The sequence below is a fragment of the Furipterus horrens genome, unplaced genomic scaffold (assembly GCF_987537825.1).
Source record: "Furipterus horrens unplaced genomic scaffold, mFurHor1.1.pri manual_scaffold_9, whole genome shotgun sequence".
Taxonomy (NCBI): domain Eukaryota; kingdom Metazoa; phylum Chordata; class Mammalia; order Chiroptera; family Furipteridae; genus Furipterus; species Furipterus horrens.
In genome coordinates this window covers 187,592-207,486 of record NW_028327179.1, presented here as the reverse complement: position 1 = coordinate 207,486, position 19,895 = coordinate 187,592, and the positions used below count along the sequence as shown (strand labels likewise).

The 19,895-nt window shown below is 63.7% G+C and overlaps 2 protein-coding genes across 4 annotated transcripts; one reads left to right on the top strand and one right to left on the bottom strand.

Moving 5' to 3' along the window:
• Positions 1-1,906: 1,906 nt before the first annotated feature.
• Positions 1,907-6,469, top strand: POLD2 (DNA polymerase delta 2, accessory subunit). 3 transcript variants are annotated; one of them, XM_090286954.1, is made up of 11 exons: positions 1,907-1,998; positions 3,077-3,347; positions 3,503-3,624; positions 3,796-3,919; positions 4,183-4,291; positions 4,420-4,618; positions 4,805-4,885; positions 5,008-5,165; positions 5,393-5,520; positions 5,685-5,786; positions 6,153-6,469. In XM_090286954.1, exons 2-11 carry the CDS (start codon positions 3,128-3,130, stop codon positions 6,311-6,313), a joined length of 1,404 nt encoding a protein of 467 aa, XP_090143080.1. In that variant the 5' UTR covers positions 1,907-1,998; positions 3,077-3,127; the 3' UTR covers positions 6,314-6,469. The 3 variants fall into 3 exon arrangements, with proteins under 3 accessions (XP_090143080.1, XP_090143078.1, XP_090143079.1); XM_090286952.1 differs by having other exon boundaries at positions 4,177-4,291; XM_090286953.1 differs by lacking the exon at positions 1,907-1,998 and adding an exon at positions 2,381-2,553 and having other exon boundaries at positions 4,177-4,291.
• A 54-nt stretch (positions 6,470-6,523) lies between these two features.
• On the bottom strand, positions 6,524-15,513 carry AEBP1 (AE binding protein 1). The gene is made up of 21 exons (XM_090286951.1): positions 15,235-15,513; positions 13,372-13,707; positions 12,793-12,855; positions 12,618-12,689; positions 12,374-12,514; positions 12,223-12,300; positions 11,564-11,641; positions 11,397-11,477; positions 11,229-11,282; positions 10,698-10,807; positions 10,478-10,617; positions 10,111-10,195; positions 9,869-10,013; positions 9,690-9,775; positions 9,336-9,459; positions 8,871-9,067; positions 8,586-8,765; positions 8,072-8,423; positions 7,855-7,994; positions 7,602-7,701; positions 6,524-7,400 (listed from the first exon to the last, which is right to left on the bottom strand). The coding sequence occupies exons 1-21, from the start codon at positions 15,485-15,487 to the stop codon at positions 6,790-6,792; spliced, it is 3,426 nt and encodes a 1,141-aa protein (XP_090143077.1). The 5' UTR covers positions 15,488-15,513; the 3' UTR covers positions 6,524-6,789.
• Between the last annotated feature and the right edge of the window lie 4,382 nt (positions 15,514-19,895).

The following is a 19,895-nucleotide window of genomic DNA, read 5'->3' as shown; positions in this document are numbered from 1 at the left end:
CTCCTGAGCCAGACACTGTAGTTCCCACATGCCCTCGAGGGCAGACTGATCCAATTCAGTCTGCACTTCACGGATGTTAGACAAACGTCTTGTTCAATGTCAGGGAGGGAGAGGTCATCAGCTGACCTTGGGGGGTACCCGTTCACGGGGAGGCCCAGCACCCATGTTACCCTGAGTCAGGCGGCCTTGGTGTGAGTCCAGCTGTTACTCACCAGCTGTGGGACCTCTCTGTCCTCCATTTCCTCATCGTCCAAAGGTTATTTGAGGATTAGGTGGGTTAATGTGCCAAGAATTTAGAACAGTGGCAGGTCTACAGCAAGGGCTTTTGGTGTCACCCATGGTCGTTGCCCACTTTATTGGGACAGGGCTGGGAACGAGCAGCGGGCGTGGCACCAGACTTCCTAGGAGGGGCCCCGCTCACTCTGGAAGCCACACACCTGTGGAGGTGGGAAGGGTGCCTGCAGTGGGACAGGGTGTGGATGACGAGGGTGGCGAGGACGGGGCTGGCTGTGCACGGGGAGGTTGGCAGGAATGCGGCCCGTGCAGAGGGCCTTCAGCTGCCCGTAGCCCGGACCAGGCCCTCCCCACGGTCCTGGACCCCAGGGCCCGGCCTGCCTCAGCCTCGCGTGGAGCATCCACTGCCCTGGGTGTGCAGCCTGCGGACTCAGGGTCACCTCCCTGGGGTCAGCACGGGTGGCCGCCACTGAGCATGGCGCCAGAAGGGTCCTGGGCTGTGAGGGCGCCGTCTAGCCTGAAGGTGTGAGAATGTCAGGGACTGGCCTCCATGAGGGTGCGGTCGACGCCCACACACGCACACGCGCTGTGGAGAGTAGGACCAATAAAATGACGTTGGTCCGATCAAGAAGACATGAAGTATATATAAAGCAAAGTGAAGTCACTTATGTCAACTAAAATGGCTTTCAGTAGCCATGACACTTTGGTTCAAGAGGAAAACTGCTAAAGTCACTCTAAGACACGACTGGCAAGGGGACACAGCTAAGATATCTGCCATGTGATCAGAATGGCCATGTCTGCAGAGAGGGACCACCCACAGATGGGCTCCTGGGGAATTTTCACTCTTGCTAGCAGGGGTGTCAAGCAGAACACCCATAGGTGTTTGAACAAATTCCACACTTGGCATCAGGGGTGCTAAGACATTTATCAAAAGACCCAGAAGGGTGGAGTACCCCACTTCCCAGGTATAACTGAGGCAGGCTCCAGACCGCTGCTGAGACAGCCGAGCTCCGCACATCAGAGCGCCGCTGCACGCCACGCTGGCCTCCCTTGGCATCAGCCGCCCTCCGGAGGCTCTGCACTGCTGGACTGGAGACTTCGCCTGCCCTGCTGCCCACCTGGCTCCGGAGACCCTTTCTTGCGAGACGCTGACGACTCCTCTGCCCTCCACGCTGTCTCCCGGGCCTGCAGGCTGAGACTCTGGGACTCCGGTTCGCTAGCGCCGGCTGACTGCTGTGTGTGCGTTGTAACGCCCCCAGATTGTTAAGAGCGTGACTAGGATATTAACGCATGCTATGCTCCACTCCGAGTGAACCTGCGTTTAATAAAAGCTGAGAGAACAGCACAGTCACTGTGTGTGCGTCTTGTCTGTCGCTCGGGGCCGGGCTGCTGAGCGGGCAGGGAGCCGGGCCGCTGCCCCGCTGACTTACAGGACAGACCGTATCAAGAACAGACGCTGGGGACACGGTCAGGCTGCCCGCCCCTGGTTGCCTGGAGAACGGGGGCGTGGCTTGGCGCACTAGCGGCGCACTGACGACGGGTGGGGCGGGGCGCACGCGGATTGGAGAGACCCAACGGTGGGGGCCGGGGCGCGCGGTTGGCGGGACGCTGCGATAGGCCGGTGCGGCGCCCAGATTGGCGAATGCGGCGCGCGGCAGTGGGCGGGTCTTGCGGTAATGGACAGAGAGGAGCGCCCCGGCGATTGGCAAAATGCAGCAACAGGCGGATGGGGCGCGCAGATTGGCGGATGCGGCGCGCGACGAGGTGAGAGGCGACTCGGGTGGCCGGAGCGGCGTGGGGGCAGGTGGGCCGGGGGCTGTGGGTGTCCCGCGGGGGATCGCGGGCTGAGCCTCGTCTCGCGGGGTCTCACCAGGGTCTCTGCTGTTCCCCCGGAGCGCAGGCCGGGGCCGCGGCCGGGGGCCGGCGGGGCTCCATCCGGGAGTGCGGCCAGGGTGCAGCCCCCGACGATGCACGTTTGGGCTGAAAGTTCCAGGTTCAGATTCCTCCCCGGGTCTGTCCGGTAGAAATCGGGCACAAGTCACCCGAGGAAGAGGAGTAGGTGTGGGCCCGGTCCGGGCCTGTGCATGGCGAGACCACCCCTCCCGTGCCCTGGGCAGAAGCACGGGACGCCTGCAGCACACGTCGGGGGCTATGGCTGCTGCTGAGACGGGGTCAGGCGCCGACACCTCTGCTGTCCCGGAGCCTGTGTTCTCGTCGAGGACGCAGACAGTAAATTTTAAATGTACCGTTTGTTCGAGGATAAATGCCAGGAGAAACCTGGAAGAAGCAGAGTGCCGGGGAGGGTGGCAGCTGCAGGAGGTGAGATGTGAGCAAAGACTGAAGGTGGGTCGTCGTGGGAGCGACGTGAGGGCAGGACCAGCGGGGCAGATCTCAGTGAAGTGGGAAACCTCTGGAGAGTTCAGAGCAGAGGACTTTTATTCTTATTTAATAACAGGCTGGCTTTGGGTAGGCTTATCTGGCCTTGTGCCTTGAGATGGAGGTACCAGGGATCTGGATGGGGCAGATGAGGACTTAATTCATTTGAGTCATGTGGGTCTGAGACCCTGGTAGGTGTTCAGGTGGAGCTGTGGAGCAGGCATGCCTGAGCTCCAGGTGGGACGCGTATTCCTGGCTTTCCTTTTCTCCCTCTCTGGAAGACATTGGTATCCAACATGACCGACTTCCAGGAGCCACTCAGCCCTGATCTGGTAGAGCTGCAGCTCTTCCCTGTCTTCCCTGGTGGCCTGTGGGTGCCGAATGGTCAGCTGTGTGCGAACACACCAGGAACTCAGCTGCCCTGGGGGTGGGCAGGGCTTGCAGCAGTGCCTTTGTGTCCTCACAGTGACCACCTCCTCCTTGGCTTGGGCCCAGCGGTCTGGACTCCGAACGCACCATGTTTTCTGAGCAGGCCGCCCAGAGGGCCCACACGCTGCTGTGCCCACCGTCAGCCAGCAACGCCACCTTTGCCCGCGTGCCCGTGGTGGCTTACTCCAACGCCTCACAGCCCTTCCGGCTGGGGGAGCGCAGCTTTAGCCGGCAGTATGCCCACATTTATGCCACCCGCCTCATCCAGATGAGGCCCTTCCTAGTGACACGGGCCCAGCAGCAGTGGGGTAAGTGACCACTGTGGGGAAGTTCGTTCTCAGTGGTCTGCACCCCCTCCCGCAGAGGCAGGACCCCTGGCTGCTGGGCCCGGGGAGGCCTGTGTCAGTGCCCTGTGGGGGCCACAAGGGCTGCCCGGTCTCTGAGCTCAGGCCTCTGTGCACAGGCAGCGGAGTCCGCGTGAGGAAGCTGTGTGAGCTGCAGGCGGGGGAGAAATGCTGTGTGGTGGGGACGCTCTTCAAGGCCATGCCACTGCAGCCCTCCATCCTGCGGGAGGTCAGCGAGGAGGTGAGGCCGCAGCTTACATGTGCCTCCCCAGAACACGTCCCTGGGGACACCAAGGGGCCACTTGCCTTGGACCCAGGGATTCGGGGCTGGGCCTTGGCCTGTGGGGGGCAGCACCCTATGGGGCCCTGGGGCGCTCTGGCTCCAAAACCGCCTCTCGCCTCTCCCGTCCAGCACAACCTACTCCCCCAGCCTCCTCGAAGCAAGTATATCCACCCTGACGATGAGCTGGTCTTGGAAGATGAACTGCAGCGCATAAAACTAGAAGGCACCGTTGACGTGTCCAAGCTCGTCACAGGTGGGCAGTGGGAGGGGGTGGCCTGGCATCTAGGCGCTGACGCACACCTGCCTTCCTGGAGCCTTGGGTTTAGGGTTAGGCAGTGGGTGAAACCCAGGAGGGGTGAGCTTTTCCTCTGCCCGAAGGCAGCGGTCCCGGGAAGTGGGCCCTGAGTGGGAATTCACCAGCATGGCAGAGAACGGGCGGCTTTGCCATTTGGGTGATGACAGAGGGGGTCCCTTGGGCTCCCCTCCGGGGCCTGATGCTGCTCTTCCCAGGGACAGTGCTGGCTGTGCTGGGGTCCGTGGGAGACGAGGGCAAGTTCCTGGTGGAGGACCACTGCTTCGCAGGGCTTGCTCCTCAGACGCCTGCACCACCCCTTGACCTGGACAGGTGAGCAGGCGCTTGGGGTCCCTGGCAGTGGTCTAGGGGAATCACAGTCACTGGGCTCCCAAGTGGCCCACTGGGGAGGGGGTCGCCTGCTTTCAGGGCCCCTAGGAGGACCCTGACTTCTCCTGCAGGTTTGTGTTGCTAGTGTCCGGTCTGGGCCTGGGTGGAGGTGGAGGCGAGAGCCTGCTGGGCACGCAGCTGCTGGTGGACGTGGTGACGGGGCAGCTGGGGGACGAGGGGGAGCAGTGCAGCGCCGCCCACATCTCCCGGGTCATCCTTGCTGGGAATCTCCTCAGCCACAGCACCCAGAGCAGGGACTCCATCAACAAGGTACGCACCCACCTGCCTCGGCAGCCCCTTCTTCCCCCCAGTTGGGCACAGGGTCCCCCAGAGCTGGTGGGTGGCGCCCTGCAGTCGTGCTGGGACCACATCTGTTTAGGTCTCACCCTGGGGGCTCAGTGTCCCTTTGGTCTACGGCTTGCTCGGGCCCCACAGCTGCATGGACTCTACTCCTAGGCCAAGTACCTGACCAAGAAAACACAGGCCGCCAGTGTGGAGGCCATCAAGATGCTGGACGAGATCCTCCTACAGCTGAGCGTGAGAGCTAGGGGCTGGCGGGGCGGGCCCCGGAGGGCGGCGGGCGGAGGCAGACACACCAGCTCGAGCGGGGCTGCGCGGAGGGTGCCAGGCCCTGAGGCTCCCCTGCCTGTGCCCTCCAGGCTTCGGTGCCCGTGGACGTGATGCCAGGCGAGTTTGACCCCACGAACTACACGCTGCCCCAGCAGCCCCTGCACCCCTGCATGTTCCCACTGGCCACTGCCTACTCCACGCTCCAGCTGGTCACCAACCCCTACCAGGCCACTGTCGACGGAGTCAGGTACCAGCAGAGCCACACTCCAGCCCGACCCCTGGCCTTTGGCCTCTTGCATTGGGAAAGGAATGTCCGGTCCAGAACTGCAGAGAGCCCACATCAGGTGGCCTTTTTCTCAGCGGTGGCTTGGGGACACCCCCCCATGAGAGAGCCTGGCAAGCTCCGGACCGGCTTTGTGGGAGGGGTGCTGGTGTTAGCCCCCGGGGTGGGGTCAGCCGCGCTTTGCCTTGCAGGTTCCTGGGCACCGCAGGACAGAATGTGAGCGACATTTTCCGGTACAGCAGCATGGAGGATCACCTGGAGATCCTGGAGTGGACTCTGCGAGTCCGTCACATCAGCCCCACAGCCCCTGACACCCTGGGTAACAGATGGGACTCTGCATGTGGTGGGGACCACCCATGGTGCTTGGAGGGCTCTCAGTGTGGGTGTGCACACGCTGGCCCTGCTGGGGCCTGAGGAGTGGCCGCAGAGCCTGATTCTGCCCCGGAATTGAGGCCCCGCTCTCAGCTGCGGGCCCTTCTCCAGGTTGCTACCCTTTCTACAAAACTGACCCGTTCATCTTCCTGGACTGCCCACACGTCTACTTTTGTGGCAACACCCCCAGCTTTGGCTCCAAAACCATCCAAGGTAAGTTTTGTGTTCTGGGGGCCCCAGGCCTGGGCTGTCGCAGGGACTTGCTCTCAGCTGGGGACGAGGCTCCAAGGAAGAAAACCCATACCAGAGCCCCAGGCCCTGGGGGGGACACCCAGGCCCAGCTGGCGCTGGCCGAGCCTGTCCACGCCTACATGGTGGCATCAGCTCATCTCTGGTCAGCATCGCATTAGTCTTTGACCTTTATGGTGTCCTTGGCCCTTTCCATGTCTGGTCCAAAGGACCTTTGTGGCCAGCACTCCCACAGGGCTCATGGCAGACACCTGTTTACTTGGGGTGACTTCCTTTTGAAACAGCGCTTACCCAGAACCTAAAATGGGCCACCCCACGGCTCCTCTGCAGGCCCTGAGGACCAGACGGTGCTACTGGTCGCTGTGCCAGACTTCAGTGCCACGCAGACTGCCTGCCTTGTGAACCTGCGCAGCCTGACCTGCCAGCCCATCAGCTTCTCCGGCTTCGGGGCAGAGGACGACGACCTTGGCGGCTTGGGCCCGGGTCCCTGAATCAGGAAGGCAGCCTCTCTGGAGGCCCAGCATGTGCCTGCAGCGTCAGCACTGTTACAGCCCGCTCTGTGAATAAAGCCTGGCCACTGCCTGGAATGGATCTCCTGGCAGACCTGGGGCTAGGCCAGGGCCTCCTGTGCAGGGAGCCCACACAGATTAAGTCTCCTCCTTCCTCTCCCCAAGCCGGTCAGAAGGCCAGCAGTCAGTGACACCTGTGCCATGAGCTGTTTATTGGTGTGGCCTGGGTGGGCGGTGGAGAAGTCTGCCCTGGGCTGGCTGGGCCTGCCCCGACTCCCAGCTGCAGTGGTGCATCCTCTCTGAGGCTGGCAGGCAGCCAGGAGCCAGGCAGACCCTGGCTTCTAGGTGTTGGTGACATTTGTGCCCGAGGGGAGGGGGGTGGTCTTAGTGGGCTGATGGCAACCCAGCTGGCCCAGCAGCAGGTCCCTGGCGTGGGTCTGGCATTTTCAGATCTGTTCTCAGAAGTCCCCAAAGTTCACCGTGTAGGTTTCAAGTGTGGTGAAGGGGAACTCCAGGCCTGTGACCTCCTCCTCCAACCCCCCCTCCTCTTCCTCAGGCCCCAGCTCAGTCCCAAACTCTGTCACCACCTCCGTGTAGGTCTCAGTCTCAGACTCCTCCCAGTCAGCTGTGGTCCCAGGTAGAAAGTGCCAGGGCCCCAGGGTAGAGCTGGGGGCAGGGGAGGGGGCATGGGAAGGGGTGGGGAGCAACGAGGGGGGCAGCGTGGAAGACAGCGTGGAGGTGGTGGCTGGACCTGCAGTGGCATTGAGACGGCGGAGCCGCATCTGCTCGCGCATGCGCAGCCGATACTGCAGGCGCCGCTGCTGCAGGCGCCGTTGCTGGGGGCTCATGGGGCGTGAAGGGTCTATGCGTGGGATGGGCCGGTTCCCGTTCATGGCCAGGATCTCCCGGATGCGCTTCCAGTTGGAGCGGGCCAAGATGAAGTCGCACTGGGTGGCGCCGATGTCGTAGTCCACGCTGCAGGTCTTGGTGCTTGCCGTGTAGCCCTCCGCCTGGACCGTCACCCGGTACTCCCCGGGGTTCAGGATGCGCCAGTAATCGCCACCACTGGCTGCAAGAGGGCACAGGTTCAGCCGCCCGAGGGCAGCACTCCCAGGCTCCAGCCCCCCTCCACCTGGGGCAGACCCTAGACCGTCTGGAAGCATCCGTAGGAGAGGCACCTGCTGGGCCCAGGCCTGGGCTCACCTGCCAAGACCAGCACAGATCTGGGCCCCCACCTGGGTTTGTGGGGTAGAGGTGTCTACACAGGTACCTGTCTTCACACCGTGATTGATGCCACTCACGGAGATAGTGGCATTGGCAATAGGGACGCCTTGTTCATCTGTCACAACCCCCTTGATGCCACGGTGAACCTGCAGGAAGGAGGCAAGGTCTGGTGTCCACATGCTGACCTTTGTGCCCACTCCCCTGCCCTCTGCAGGCCCCTCTGTGCTGGAGTCCCCTAGGACCCTGTCCCAGCCCTGTACAGCCTCTCCCGGCGCTGCCCCGCCCCCCACCAGCCCCACCTGCTCCATGAAGGTGAGCAGGGCTTCCTTGTTGTTCTCCCACTCTCGGGGCAGCTCGCTCTCGTGGGGGAACTTGTCGCAGCCCAAGTAGATGGAGAGCTCCAGGCAGTTGGTGTGCAGGTAACTGAAGTCATTGATGGCTGTGTGGGGGAAAACGGAACCAGTCACACCCGCCTCACCCCAAGCGCCCCACGCAGCCCCTCCCGAGCTGACTCACTCCCGGATCTGGGCTTCCATTTGGCCCCGTTGACAATGCCCATGCCCCCGGTGTGGTCCTGCGCTTGGCACCCTCCCCGGTAGGGCTCGGCCATGGTGAGGTGCGTGGAGGCAAAGGAGATGGCCAGCCAGCGGAAGATGGCGTGGTCCGGAGTCTCCTGGGCCTCAGACACTTCGTCCTCGTCGTCCCCGCGGGCAGCCGCCAGGGCCGCGGCCAGCAGCTGCTCCTGGCTGGGTGTGTGCGCCATGTCGTAGGGGTAGGACACTAGCCGCTCGCCGCCGTTCAGGTTCGCCCCCAGCACAAACGGGTGCTTCTCCATCCAGGCGATGATGGCCCGGACCTCCGTGGACACCTGGGGGCGACCCTGTGTGAGGTCTTGGCCACAGCGTCTACCACCCTCCGTGGAGACCCTGTAGCGGCCCTCCTGCCCCTGTCCCAGCAGTCAGTGCCTAGAGCGCCAGGGCCCTGGGTCGAGGCTGCTCCCCAGCCCCTGCTGCCCAGGCAGCGTCCTCACCGTGGCGTCTGGGGAGAGGTAGCGTTCAGGGATGGGCAGGTTGTTGTTGGGGACCCGGTAAGGGACCCATTTCCTCTCCTCAGCTCCCCAGAGCACGGAGTTGAGATCTGGGAAGTCCTCATAGATGTCGAAGCCCTCCTCGGTCCATAGCCCCAGCGCCCAGTTCCCAAATTCAGAGCCCTGGAGGGGTGGGGGTGGGGGTGTCAGCAATGGGCGGTCCAGCCTCGCCCACCTCACCTGCACCCTGCACAGGCCACCGCCCGCATCCCGACGCCTGACACCCACCATCTGCGCTGCCACCTCGTAGCCGTCGGGGTTCAGCGAGGGCACCAGGTGGATGCGCGTGTCATGCACCAGGCTGCGCACGCGGGGGTTCCCGTCGCGGTACTCGCGGCACAGATACTGCATGAGCAGCAGCAGCAGCTCGCGGCCCAGGACCTCGTTCCCGTGGATCCCAGCCGTGTAGCGGAACTCGGGCTCCCCTGCAAGGGCAGGAGCCTCAGCAACCACGCAGCCTACCGAGGCCAGCGAGATCAGAGGAAAGACCCAATCTGGCCTCATCCCGAGGCCTGGGGGCAGCTGAGGGTTGTAGGGCTCAGCAAGACAGACTGGGACCCCCACAAGAATTCCAGGGAGAGTCGGAGGGGTGGGGGGGAACTGGGAACATCCAGGCGCAGGCTGCGCTGCAGCATGGCCTTGCCTCTAATCTGTGGGGGAAAGCCCAGCCTTCAGGGGCCCTGGAGGCCTCACCCAGCTCGTGGTCCCCAGGGTTGTCGGAGATCTCCATGGCATAGATCTTCAGCCCACGGGAGCTCTTCCCCAGGCTGTACGTGCGGGTGATGGTGGGGCACTCCTCATTCACTACCTTCATCAGCTGCGCGTGGGAGGGAACACCAGTCACTCGGCCCAGGCACCCAGCCTCCCCGCCGCTCCGCTGCCCCAGGATCCGCCCCTGTGGTGGGCGTGGCCTCTGCAGGGGAGCTCCGCCCCTTAGGTCAGGTGAAGATCTCCTCCTTCCAGAGGCGAGGCTAGCTGTGTCTGGGATGGGAGCAGAATGAGCTCCCACACCAGCTCCGTTAGCCTGATCCCGGGACAGCCCCCCACCTGGCGCATGTCCTTGTAGCTGTGGTGCCGGAAGTCCAGGTCGTCGGTGGTGACCACCTCGTTCTGTGCATAGTAGCTATAGACAGCTGCGGAGGGGCAGGCAGGCAGAGCCCTGAGCCGGCCAGCTGCCAGCCCAGCCCCGGCCGTCCCCCCGAGCCCCTGCCACCCCCTGCACTCACGGGACACGGGGCAGCCCAGCACCTCCAGGCGCAGGCACAGGCTGCCATTCCAGGTGAGGGGGTACACACGGATGAAGCGGGCTACCACAGGCTCCGGGAGCTCGCTCAGCACAGGCGTGTCCTTGTCCACGTTCCCATGGAAGGTCTGGGGGGAAGCGGGCCTCAGAGCAGCACCCCATCCCGGGCCAGAGCCCACCTGAGGCCCAGACACTGGGGGCTGTGCTCAGGGCACAGGTACCCACCATTTCCTCATAGCCATTGGTGTACATCACCCACGTCTGGCTGTCATTGCTGAAGCCCACGAAGAAGGAGGTCACAAAGTCATCACTGGGGAGTGGACGGCAGTCAGCGGTCAGGGCAAGGCTGGTCTGAGGCCCCTCTCCCGGGCCCAAGAACTTAAGAGCTAGCAGGGCTGTGTGGTGCTGCCGGCAGTAGGAGTGGCTCCCGTGCCCACTGCATGGCCTCAGACCAGTGGTTTGCTTATCTGGACACTGCCATGGCTGAGGAGGGGGCTGGGGCCCTGGGGGACTCACAGAAGTGTCTCGAATGGGACTCAGAGCCGGGCCTAGAGCTCCCCATCCCCCACCAAGCGCCTGTGAGCCTACGTACTGAACGCTGGAGTCGCGGCCCTGGGTGATGACACCCGTGAACCTGGTGGTCCTCCTGGTGTCCACCTCGATCCACTGGCTCTGAGCGTCGTCCTCCGCACACCACGCCCCGTCGTAGTAGTCGTCTTCCGTGGCACCGGCCTGTGGGGCGCAGGGAGGGGGGCTGCTCGGTGGGTGGCGGAGCCTGCCCAGCTGGGAGAGGGGCGTGTCCTAGCACCCACCTGCATGTTGAGCCGGCCGCGCTGTGCCCCCAGGCCGTGGCGCAGCATGGAGGAGGCTCGAATCTGGTTGTCCTCGATGCGGTGTGACTCCATCCCAATGGGGGGGCACTCTAGGGACACAGCACCCCAGGCTGGTGGCCTCCACCAAACTCAGAACCAAGGACCCCAGAGCCTTCTCCCAGCCTGTGCTACCCATCTGGATGATGATGCCCCACTCCTGGGTCCACAGGCTCACATGACATCACAGGGACCATCGCCCCAGGGCTCAGCCACTGCAGGCACCCTCCACACTGGGGCCATCTGCACAACTGCCTTGTGCCATGAGCTCTGTCCCCTGCGGCTGGCCCAGGCAGGGACACTCCAGGCCCCTTCCCTCTGGCCCCAAGAGTTTAAGAGCAGGAAAGGTTCTGGAGAACTGGAGCACCAGCAGGAAATCCAGGTTTGGGACCCACATGTGGCCTTGGGGGGTCACTTGTCCAGCTCCGTCACACACCTTCTGCCCCCACCCCCACCCCCAGGCCCCTTACTCACTGACTTTCTCTGCTGGAGCCCACTCCTCCTCCACCTCCTCGCCCTTCCAGGGCCCTGAGGACAATGAAGGGAGGACTGGGTGCTGAGGTCCCTGGAACGCCCAGGATCCAGCTGTTCTGCCGCCAGGACCCAGTCTGCATGGGCCCGGGGACCAGCCCTGACACACACCTTTGTGGTCTTTGCCCTTCTCCAGCCTCCACTTGTCATCTGTCTCCGCCTTGGGGCTGCTGCCCTCCTTTCTGGGTTTCTCTGAAAAGTGGAAGGGCTTGTCCCTTAGCCCTGGGCTGGAAGGGGCTGGCGTGGAAGGGGGGGGGGGGCAGCAGGATTCTACTCACTCAGCTCCTCCTTCTCTTCGTCAGTCTCCAGCTCCACGTCAGGCTTCCGGGGGCTGGGAGGCCGGAAGTAATAGTCCACTGGGGGAGGGAGAGCCCAGCTGAGATGCACCGGCCAGGGCTCCTGGGTCCACAGGAGCTCAGCAGGCAGGACTGGGCAGGAGGGGGTCAGTGGGCCTCAGAATCCACATGGGCCCAGGGGAGGAGGGAGCGTCCTCCCAGAGTAAGAGGCTGCGGGGGCTGAGGTGGGACTGGGAGACCCCAGGAAAGGCAGCAGGAGGACTGCCCTGGGCACGTGGGAATGGGCTCGGCAGGGCGGGGGCAGGGAGGACACATCCTGAGTGACAATGGCACCAGTGGCCAGGAGGGGGTTGGTCATGAGTGCTGAGCTGGGGCCAAGGGTTGGAGGGTTGAGGCTAGCAGCCCAGGAAATGGGACAGGGAACTGAGCAGAGGGAGAGGAGCCCGCTGGGGCTCAGAAGGAAAGGTCGAGGTGGGGAGGGGGTAGTTAAAGGAAAAGCAGAGTTAGGAACCAGGAAGGTGTCAAGGGAAGGCCCAGCCTGAGCAAGGAGAGCAGATGAGGGCAGCAAGGCTGCTGGCACATGGGGACATGGGGGCCACCGCCACCATGCTGGCCCTGTGATGTGGGCAGGGCACACTCACTGTTGTCATAGTCAGGGATCACGTAGCCATCCCCATAGTCGGGGGGCAACAGGGGCGGCAGGGGCTTCAGAGGCAGCTCTGCAGAGGTGGAAGTCAGTGGTGGGCACACAGCCTCTCACGGGCATCCCCCTCCCCCTCTGCCCCATCCTACCAATCCCCTCCTTCTCCTCTGGGGCTGTGACCCCCTGGCCCGGACGCTCAGTCTTCTCCTCGGGATGCTCAGGCCGGGGCCTCTCTGGCCTCCTCCTGCTGGGGGGCGGTCTGGGCTGCCTCTGGCGCCGGATGTACTCGACTGGGGGAGAGGGAGGGCTGAGTGGGGCAGAGGCGGCAGGGCTTGGAGGGGGGTGCCCTGGGTCTAGATCCAGGTGGTGGCCGCACAGCAGGATCCCACTCACAGTCCTCGTAGTCCTCCCTCTCTATCTGGTCGTTGTAGTCCAGTGTGGGCTGCTCTGTCTCCTCCTCCGGCTCTGGGGGGAAATGCCAGTGGCTGCCTCGATGAAGACGCCCACCAACACCCCCACCCAGGCACCCTGGAGACCCAGCAAGCCAGGACGGCTGGCGCCCACTCACCAGGCTGGTGCTCCACAGAAGCCCCTCCTCCTGGACCCCGCCAGGGACTCGGGAGGGCTCCACCTGCACCACAAACCCAAGGGCAGACAGACTAGATGGGAGGCCGGCACTGACCACAGGCCTCTCCGGGAGCCCCCACCACACCTGGGCCCCGCGGACACCCCCGAAGTCTCAGCTCACATCCCAGAGGCCAGGGCTGCCCCACCCTCAGCACTCTGCTGCTGTTCCCAGGGGCAGAGCGCTGGCAGGTGACCTGGGGAGCCCAGGCCCTGCTGTCTGGGAGGCCCTGCCGCAAAGCTGCCCCACTGGGTGGGCCCCTGCAGGCTCCGAGCCCAGCAACACATGAGGGGTGGCTCTGGATGGGTCTAAGGGACAGATACCAGGACAGTGAGAGCAAGCCCCCCACAAGACCACTAGCAACCCCCTCCAGCAACCTGAAGGAGCTCCAACCCAATTGCCAGGGGACCTGAGGGTCTGCAGGAAGCAGAGGCCCAGAGCCCCACCAAGGACCCACTCTCACCCCTTGCTCCCTGCAGTCCAGCAGGGCAGAGCCCACAACCCAGAAGAACTGACACACACCTTCCTCTTGCGGTGGCCCCTCGGGGCTGGGGCTGAGGGGTTGGGACCATGGCCACCATGGAGTTTCGGTGGGGGTTGGGGTGGGGGCCCTCCTCCCAGGCAGGGGCCTCTTGGTGGCATTAGGTGGCTTCTCCTTGGGCTTCTTGGTGGCCTTGGGTGGCTTCTCCTTGGGCTTCTTGGTGGCCTTGGGTGGCTTCTCCTTGGGCTTCTTGGTGGCCTTGGGTGGCTTCTCCTTGGGCTTCTTGGGTGGCCTAGGGGATCCCTCCAGCAGCTTCTTGGTCGCCTTGGGGCCTTTGTCCTTCTTCCCTTTCTTTCCTTTGGCCTTTTCTGGGGGTGCTGTCCAAGAGGCATGTGGAGGTCCCATCAGTGGAAAGCCCGCACTGTGCCCCATGTGGCCCCCCTACAACCTGGGCCTAGGGGCTCCTGTTCATCCCACATTTCCCAGGTTGGGAAACTGAGAGGTTAAGTCACTTGCCTCAGTGACACATCTCAGCTCAGGCACCCACAGATCCACCCTCGCCCTGGTGGCTCAGCTCCCACGGAGCAGGCCCTTGTCCTCCCAATCGTCCTTGTTGAGGAACAGGGGCCCCCTCGCAATGCACCACCTCAGGGAGTGCTACTCTGTGCTGGACACGAAGGCACCCAGGTGACTAAGCCATCCTGGTCTCGGGAGGGGGGCCGTCCCCTGGCTCATGGGGGAGGCAGTCTCATCTCTGCCAACTGCCATGCAAAGTGAAGGGTGAGGGGTGGGGACATTCCTGGGCCTCCAGAAGCTCCCTGCGGGTGCAAGAAAAGCTTCAGAAGTAAGGGGCGCTGGTAGGCAAGGCCTGTGGAGAAGGAAGGGTCTGGGGTGGCTGGAAGCCATAACCAGCAGGGTCCTGGGGCCACGAAGAGGACAGAGCGCGGAGGGCAGGGGCCAGCAGGGCAGGAGCTGCTCACCCCTCTCAGAGTCAGGCAGGGGCTGGGCAGGGCATGGGGCTGAGAATTTGAAGGAGGTTGGGGACCAAGTGGCGGAAACACCGGGAAGTTTACAGAGTGCAGACCTGGGGGAAACAGGCTGCCCAGGACATCCCAAGAGGCCAGAACAGCGAGCCTGGAATGTGAGCTGGAGGTGGGGGAGGTCCAGTCGGTGCCAGGACCGGCCCCCCGCGCTGGGGTGGGATGAGGGAGCCAGAAAAGCCCCGGAGTCGGGGCAGGGGCTGCTGACCTGCGGAGTGAGGGGTGGTGGGTCACAGTCTCCTGGGGGACAGATCAGGGAGACCCTTGCCACAGTGAGCAGCTAAGATTTACTGCCACCGATTACGTAAGAGGCTGGACAGCGTGCTTCCCTGATGTATCATCTCCCGAGCACTCACAACAAGCCCTTGGGGGAGGGGTCTTCTCCCTCCGTGCTCTGGGAGCAGGAGCCCGGCAGGAGGGTGCTGGGCACCCTTCCAGGGAAAGCTGAGGCTAGGACCCTGGCAGTGACTCCAGCAAGCCCGTGGATGCCACAAACAGGCTGAGTGGCCCGTAGGGACAGCAGGACCGTTCTCAGCACTGCCCAGGGGAGAGGGCAGCAAAGTCCCCTGCTGGCTTAAGCGTAGTCTTCCTGGGCCACCGAGAGCTGGGAACGAGGGATGTCAGGAGCTACTGGGCAGCGGACCTGCTGCGTGTGTCTCGGCGCCCAAAGGGCTGCCGGCCAGCGCTGACCGCGCCTGGCACAGTGTCCGCCAGACATCTGGGCAGTCTCGTGCCTCACAGAGCTGTCCCTCAGCCAGGCAGGCTGGACAGCGGCCAAACCCTGAGGAGGCCCGCATTCTCACCTGAGGCGCAGGGCGCCCCGAGGTCCCCAGCAAGCCAGGGCCACCCCTGCCCGGCTCTTACCCTCTTCGCCGACGCCTAGGCGCGCGCCCGGCTTGCCTCGCGTCTGGGCTTTGCGGACCCGAAGGGTGGGCTCAGGGGGCGGCGGGGGGTCCAACTCGTCCTCCTGGGGCTCCGGCTCCAGCTCAGACAGGAAGCCCTCGAGGAACTCCTCGATCTCGTCGTCCGTCAGCACCGTCTGCGGGCGCCCCCCTGGGCACAGCGCCAGCAGCGCCAGGAGGAAGCCGAGCAGGGACGCCCCCCGCACAGCCGCCATGGCCGCGGCACGCGAGGGGGGCAGGGGGCGGGGGTCCGGGGAGGGGCGCGGGAGGAAGCTGGGTGGGGCGCGGGGGGCACCGGGGTGGGGCGCGGGAGGAATCGGGGTGGGGCGCAGGGGGTTTTGGGGTGGGGCGCGGGAGGAATCGGGGATGGGGCGCAGGGGCGCAGTGTCTCCGGGCCCGGCAGTGGCTCAGGAGTCGGTGGGGACGCAGGGGTGGCAGGGGATTCCGAGGCGCTGACGGCCGCTGGAAGCTCTGGCCCCGCGTGGCGCGCTCTGATGCGGACCGCCCTCTACAAAGCTCCAGCGGCGGCCGGGGCGGGGGCGTCGGGGCTTCCGGAATCGGCTCCCCCCACCCAGCCCCGGGGTAGGCGGAGGGGGTAGAGGAGGAGCTGGGCGTGGATGAAGGGGCTGCGGCGTGGGGGGGGGGGGGGGTGCGGAACAGCGGGCTCGGCGCGCTTGGTACTTCCCGGAGTGGGAACGGGGGCGGTGTCTCGGGCTGGAGGCCTGGAGGGAGGGAGGATCGGCGTGGATGGGGGTCGAGGGAGCTGACGGCCCTGCCTGGCTCCCTCTGCAGCACCTCCCTCCGGCCAGCCTGGACACGGGGCGAGATGTGCCACCAAGCCCGATGGAGGAGACTGGGAACTCTGGTAGCAGAGGCAAGCCAGGAACTGTGGGCTCTGGGACCCTCCCCATCTCGGCCGCGGAAGGGTCTCGAGGGCACCTGGCTACCCCATGTTTCCTTCTCTCTGGAGCCTTGAACTGGCAGCTCTGTCTTACAGGCGACCAGCTAACTTCCTAGGTCCACGATGAGCCGGCCCTGTGCCTGCTCAGGGGCCCTGGGAACCCACGCTCAGGTGGGGCAGGAGCAAAACTGCCTGAGGCAGGCCGGCTGCTCTGCGCGGGTAGGAGCCCCTAGTAAGGTGCTCCTCCCCTCCCAGGCCCTCGCACACTGGGTCAGGTTTGGAAAAGGGCAGAGATGGAGCAGGTTGGGAGGAAAGTATTTTTATTAAGCTGTCTGTAGAATCCACAGGAATGGGCTGTCAGGCGTGTGGAGGATTTCCATACAAGGTCAAGGGTATCTTGCTCACTCCAGCACTCCCAGCCATCTAGGGAGGGTACCTGGGCACTAATTAAGAGCCTAGCAAGGAGTCGGCAGGCAGCGGCCTGCTCATCTGGCCGCTGAAGCAGGTGGCACAACCTCGGATGAAGCCAGGCGAGATGAAGGGCCAGTTGTAGGGGCCACACCTGTGAGCTCAGCTCCACGTGGAAGACATGGGGCCTCAAGAGGAGGCCAGACACTGCCCCAAGGATGTGACCAGCTGGGAAGAGGATGTGCACCTTCAACCCAAGGAAGCCGCATGCCGCGACACGCTGTGGGCTAGACAGTCACCTGCCACCCAAATAGGAGGCGCAGGCTCCTGTTTCCCTGTGAGGTGCCAGACAGCCAGGGTCTCCTTCCTCCCCTCTTGCCAGAGCCCAGAATGCAGGTCAGCACAGCTGGGCCCCAGCAGCCCTGGCCAGCCTGCACAGGGAGCCGCCAGGGCTCTCTGCAGGGAGGAGGGAGGGTGGCTGCCAGCTCAGCCCAGGACGGGGAGCGGGACCCGGGGCTCTGCCTCCTCTCCCCGCCTCCTTTCCAGGCCCTTCCTTTACTTCCCACAGGCTCAGCCTTGTGCTTACACAGCAGTGGGACTGTGTCAAGAGCTGGACCTGCCAGGCCATCTGATCTGTGTCAGCTTCTGCTCTTACCTGTGTTCCTTGCTCTGGATACGCAGGTCTGAGAGTCCTGTTCAAGCTGTGCCCAGTACAACTTCAGCACCCATTTCCCCTGGGAGACAAGTGCACCCACTGGGCTCTCAGCCCCCAGCAGGCCTGCTTCTTCTTGGCTGTCCCTGCCCTCCTGTGTGTCTTGCCATGTGCCCTGCCATGTGTCCCGGGGCTGGGCTGGCAGCAGGCGGATGAAGCCAGCTTTTCCCCATAAATGGCTTCTGTGAGCCTGAGCCACTGTGGGGCCTGTCCTGGAATCTGCTCTTTAGCCCCCCGCCGAGTGAGAAGCAGGGAGGTTGGAGGCCGTGGGCCGTCACTTCCCACAGAGGCCAGGTCAGCTGGCTCACACATGGATCAGATTTAGGCCCAGCTCCTCTGCCAGGGAAAATAGGAGCCATGAAAACATTGAGAAGGGATAGAACCTTTCCCTCAGCCACAGTGAGTCACCACCAGGAACATGAGCAATGGCCTCGTGTGGCGCTGGGCCCTGGGGTGGGGGCCAGGGAGTGGGGAATCCTTCACCCTGAGGGTCTGGGCAGCTGGAGAGGGGGCGACTGCTCTCCGTGCCAAGTCGAACCCCTCCTGGTGGGTGGAGCTGCAACCCAACTTAGGTTTAAGACTGCACAGTGGAAGTCCCTCAGGCCGGGCCTGGGCTGTCCGGGTGCAGGAAGGCAGCCAGGTCCTGTCACCGTGTGCTGAGGGGGCCGCATTGACACCAAGCTCCCCAGGCCCAGCGGCCAAGTGCGGGGAAGGCAGGTGGGGGCCAGTGGCCCATGCCACCTGTGGCTGCTCACCCTTCCAAGGGCCAGTGCCCCCACCAGGAAGGGCATCTGCGTCCATGTCCAACGACTCTGTGAACTAGTCTGGGGGTCTGCAGGGCACCCTAGGGACACCCCCTCCAGCTATGTCCCTCCCATTGATAATCTGCTGAGGGGCCACAGCAGGACTGGGCTTGACGAGGAGGAAGGTGACAGGCCACCCAGGCAGGTTCCCCCTGGCTGCTTCTAGAGCGGGGAAGGAGAGTTCTTGGTGGAGTTGGCCGTGGGCTGGGGGGTTGCGTGGAGCCTCCTGCAGCCGGGGGGTGGGGGAGGTGAGGCCTATGGAACCCACTGCAGTAAGGTGGGGGCAGAGAGGGGTGTGGCCAGCACTGTCACCAGAGCGTCCAGCGCTGCTTGCCAGGGTGCGGCTCCCTGGACAGAGGCCGGGATGGGTGCCCCCACCCAGGGCCAGGAGCAGGGCCATATGCAAGGGTGGTGCAGGTGTGGAGGGCGATGTGATCAGAAGGCCATGCACTCAGAAGCCCTGCAGGCTGGGGAAGGGTGCACGTTCAGGCAAAGCTGCCATGCTCACAGCCTCCCCTGCCCCGGCGGGAGCCAGAAGCACCCACACTGGGAGGGGGGTGAGCAGCTGGATTAGGAGTGAGAAGGAGTGGAGCCCACCCCCTTCCGTTCCTGCTGAGATTGGGTCATCCCCACCCAGGACAGAAGGTGCTGTGAACAGCCTGACTCAACTGTTAATGGCAGCAGATGGGACAGCCCAGCCCCCACTCCCAGCCCCGGGAGAGGCTTCCTGCTTCCTCCCCATCCCAGAGGCCTCCCTGAAGCTGTAAGGGGGGCGGGGGATCCATGATGGGCCCTCTGCCCCTGAGAGTGAAACCGGAAAAGTCAGTCAGTGTTCATGCTGCCTGTCACTGCCAGAACCAGTAAGTAGAGACAAGGATGGAATCTGTGTGGGCGCTTTATTCTTTTTTTTTTCTTTTTTTTTTTTAAAGCTTTTATTTATTTTTAGAGAGAGGGGAAGGGAGGCAGAAAGAGAGGGAGAGAAACATCCATGTGCGGCTGCCTCTCACAGGCCTCCAACCGGGGAGCTGGCCTGCAGCCCAGGCCTGTGCCCTGCCTGGGAATCGAACAAGCAGCCCTTTGGTTCTCAGGCCGGCGCTCAGTCCCCTGAGTGACACCAGCCAGGGGTCAGATACTGTCTTCATCACTGGCAGTAGTCCTGGGGCACAAGGTGGAACTGCTTGTGCACCTCCTGGTGTCTGGGTGGGTCCAGTCCTGCATTCCATTTTCTGGAACATCAGCTTTCTGCTTGCATTAATCACTAAGTCTATCAACCATAATCAAAACTACACATTTTTAGCTCTTGAGTTCCCCCATCAATAGGAGTCTCCCATTCGCATGTTCCCTGACAAGCAGGCTCAGCATCTTTGCTGCACAGACAGCTGGGAACTGCAGACAATGCTGGCCTGGGCCTTGGGGGGCCTGAGGGTCGGTCCCACCTCAGCCTTCAGCTCCAGGAGGCTGGGAGGGGCTGGGGCCTGATCCTGGAACCTCCATCAGTCCAAGGCCAGGGAATTCAGGAGCCCCTGGAGAACCCTGTCCCGAACCCCAGGTGAGCTCTCCATGAAGACCCTCTCCAGGCCCCGCACAGGGGAAGAGTCACGTTGGTCTCTCAGGGAACTTGGCCCTGTTAAAGGTGTCAGCAGAGACCTCTGCACACATGGAGCCCCATCTCAGCTTCCTGCATCCCAGGCCATCCCGCCCAAAGCTGCCATACTTTGCATGTCACTGTGGCTGGAAAGTTCACTACCTCAGCACTTCCCCTGCCCCACGGCACCTGACTCATGACGTCTGGGTCCCAG

Excerpts from the sequence above, each read along its gene's own strand:
- POLD2 (XM_090286952.1), top strand. The coding sequence starts at position 3,128 with ATGTTTTCTGAGCAGGCCGCCCAGAGGGCCCACACGCTGCTGTGCCCA. Across the intron at positions 3,920-4,176 it reads CGTGTCCAAGCTCGTCACAG|GGACAGTGCTGGCTGTGCTG; the intron begins GTGGGCAGTGGG and ends TGCTCTTCCCAG. Across the intron at positions 5,166-5,392 it reads GCCACTGTCGACGGAGTCAG|GTTCCTGGGCACCGCAGGAC; the intron begins GTACCAGCAGAG and ends TTTGCCTTGCAG.
- AEBP1 (XM_090286951.1), bottom strand. The coding sequence starts at position 15,487 with ATGGCGGCTGTGCGGGGGGCGTCCCTGCTCGGCTTCCTCCTGGCGCTG. Across the intron at positions 11,283-11,396 it reads GAAGGGCAAAGACCACAAAG|GGCCCTGGAAGGGCGAGGAG; the intron begins GTGTGTGTCAGG and ends CATTGTCCTCAG. Across the intron at positions 7,401-7,601 it reads CAATCACGGTGTGAAGACAG|CCAGTGGTGGCGATTACTGG; the intron begins GTACCTGTGTAG and ends GCCCTCTTGCAG.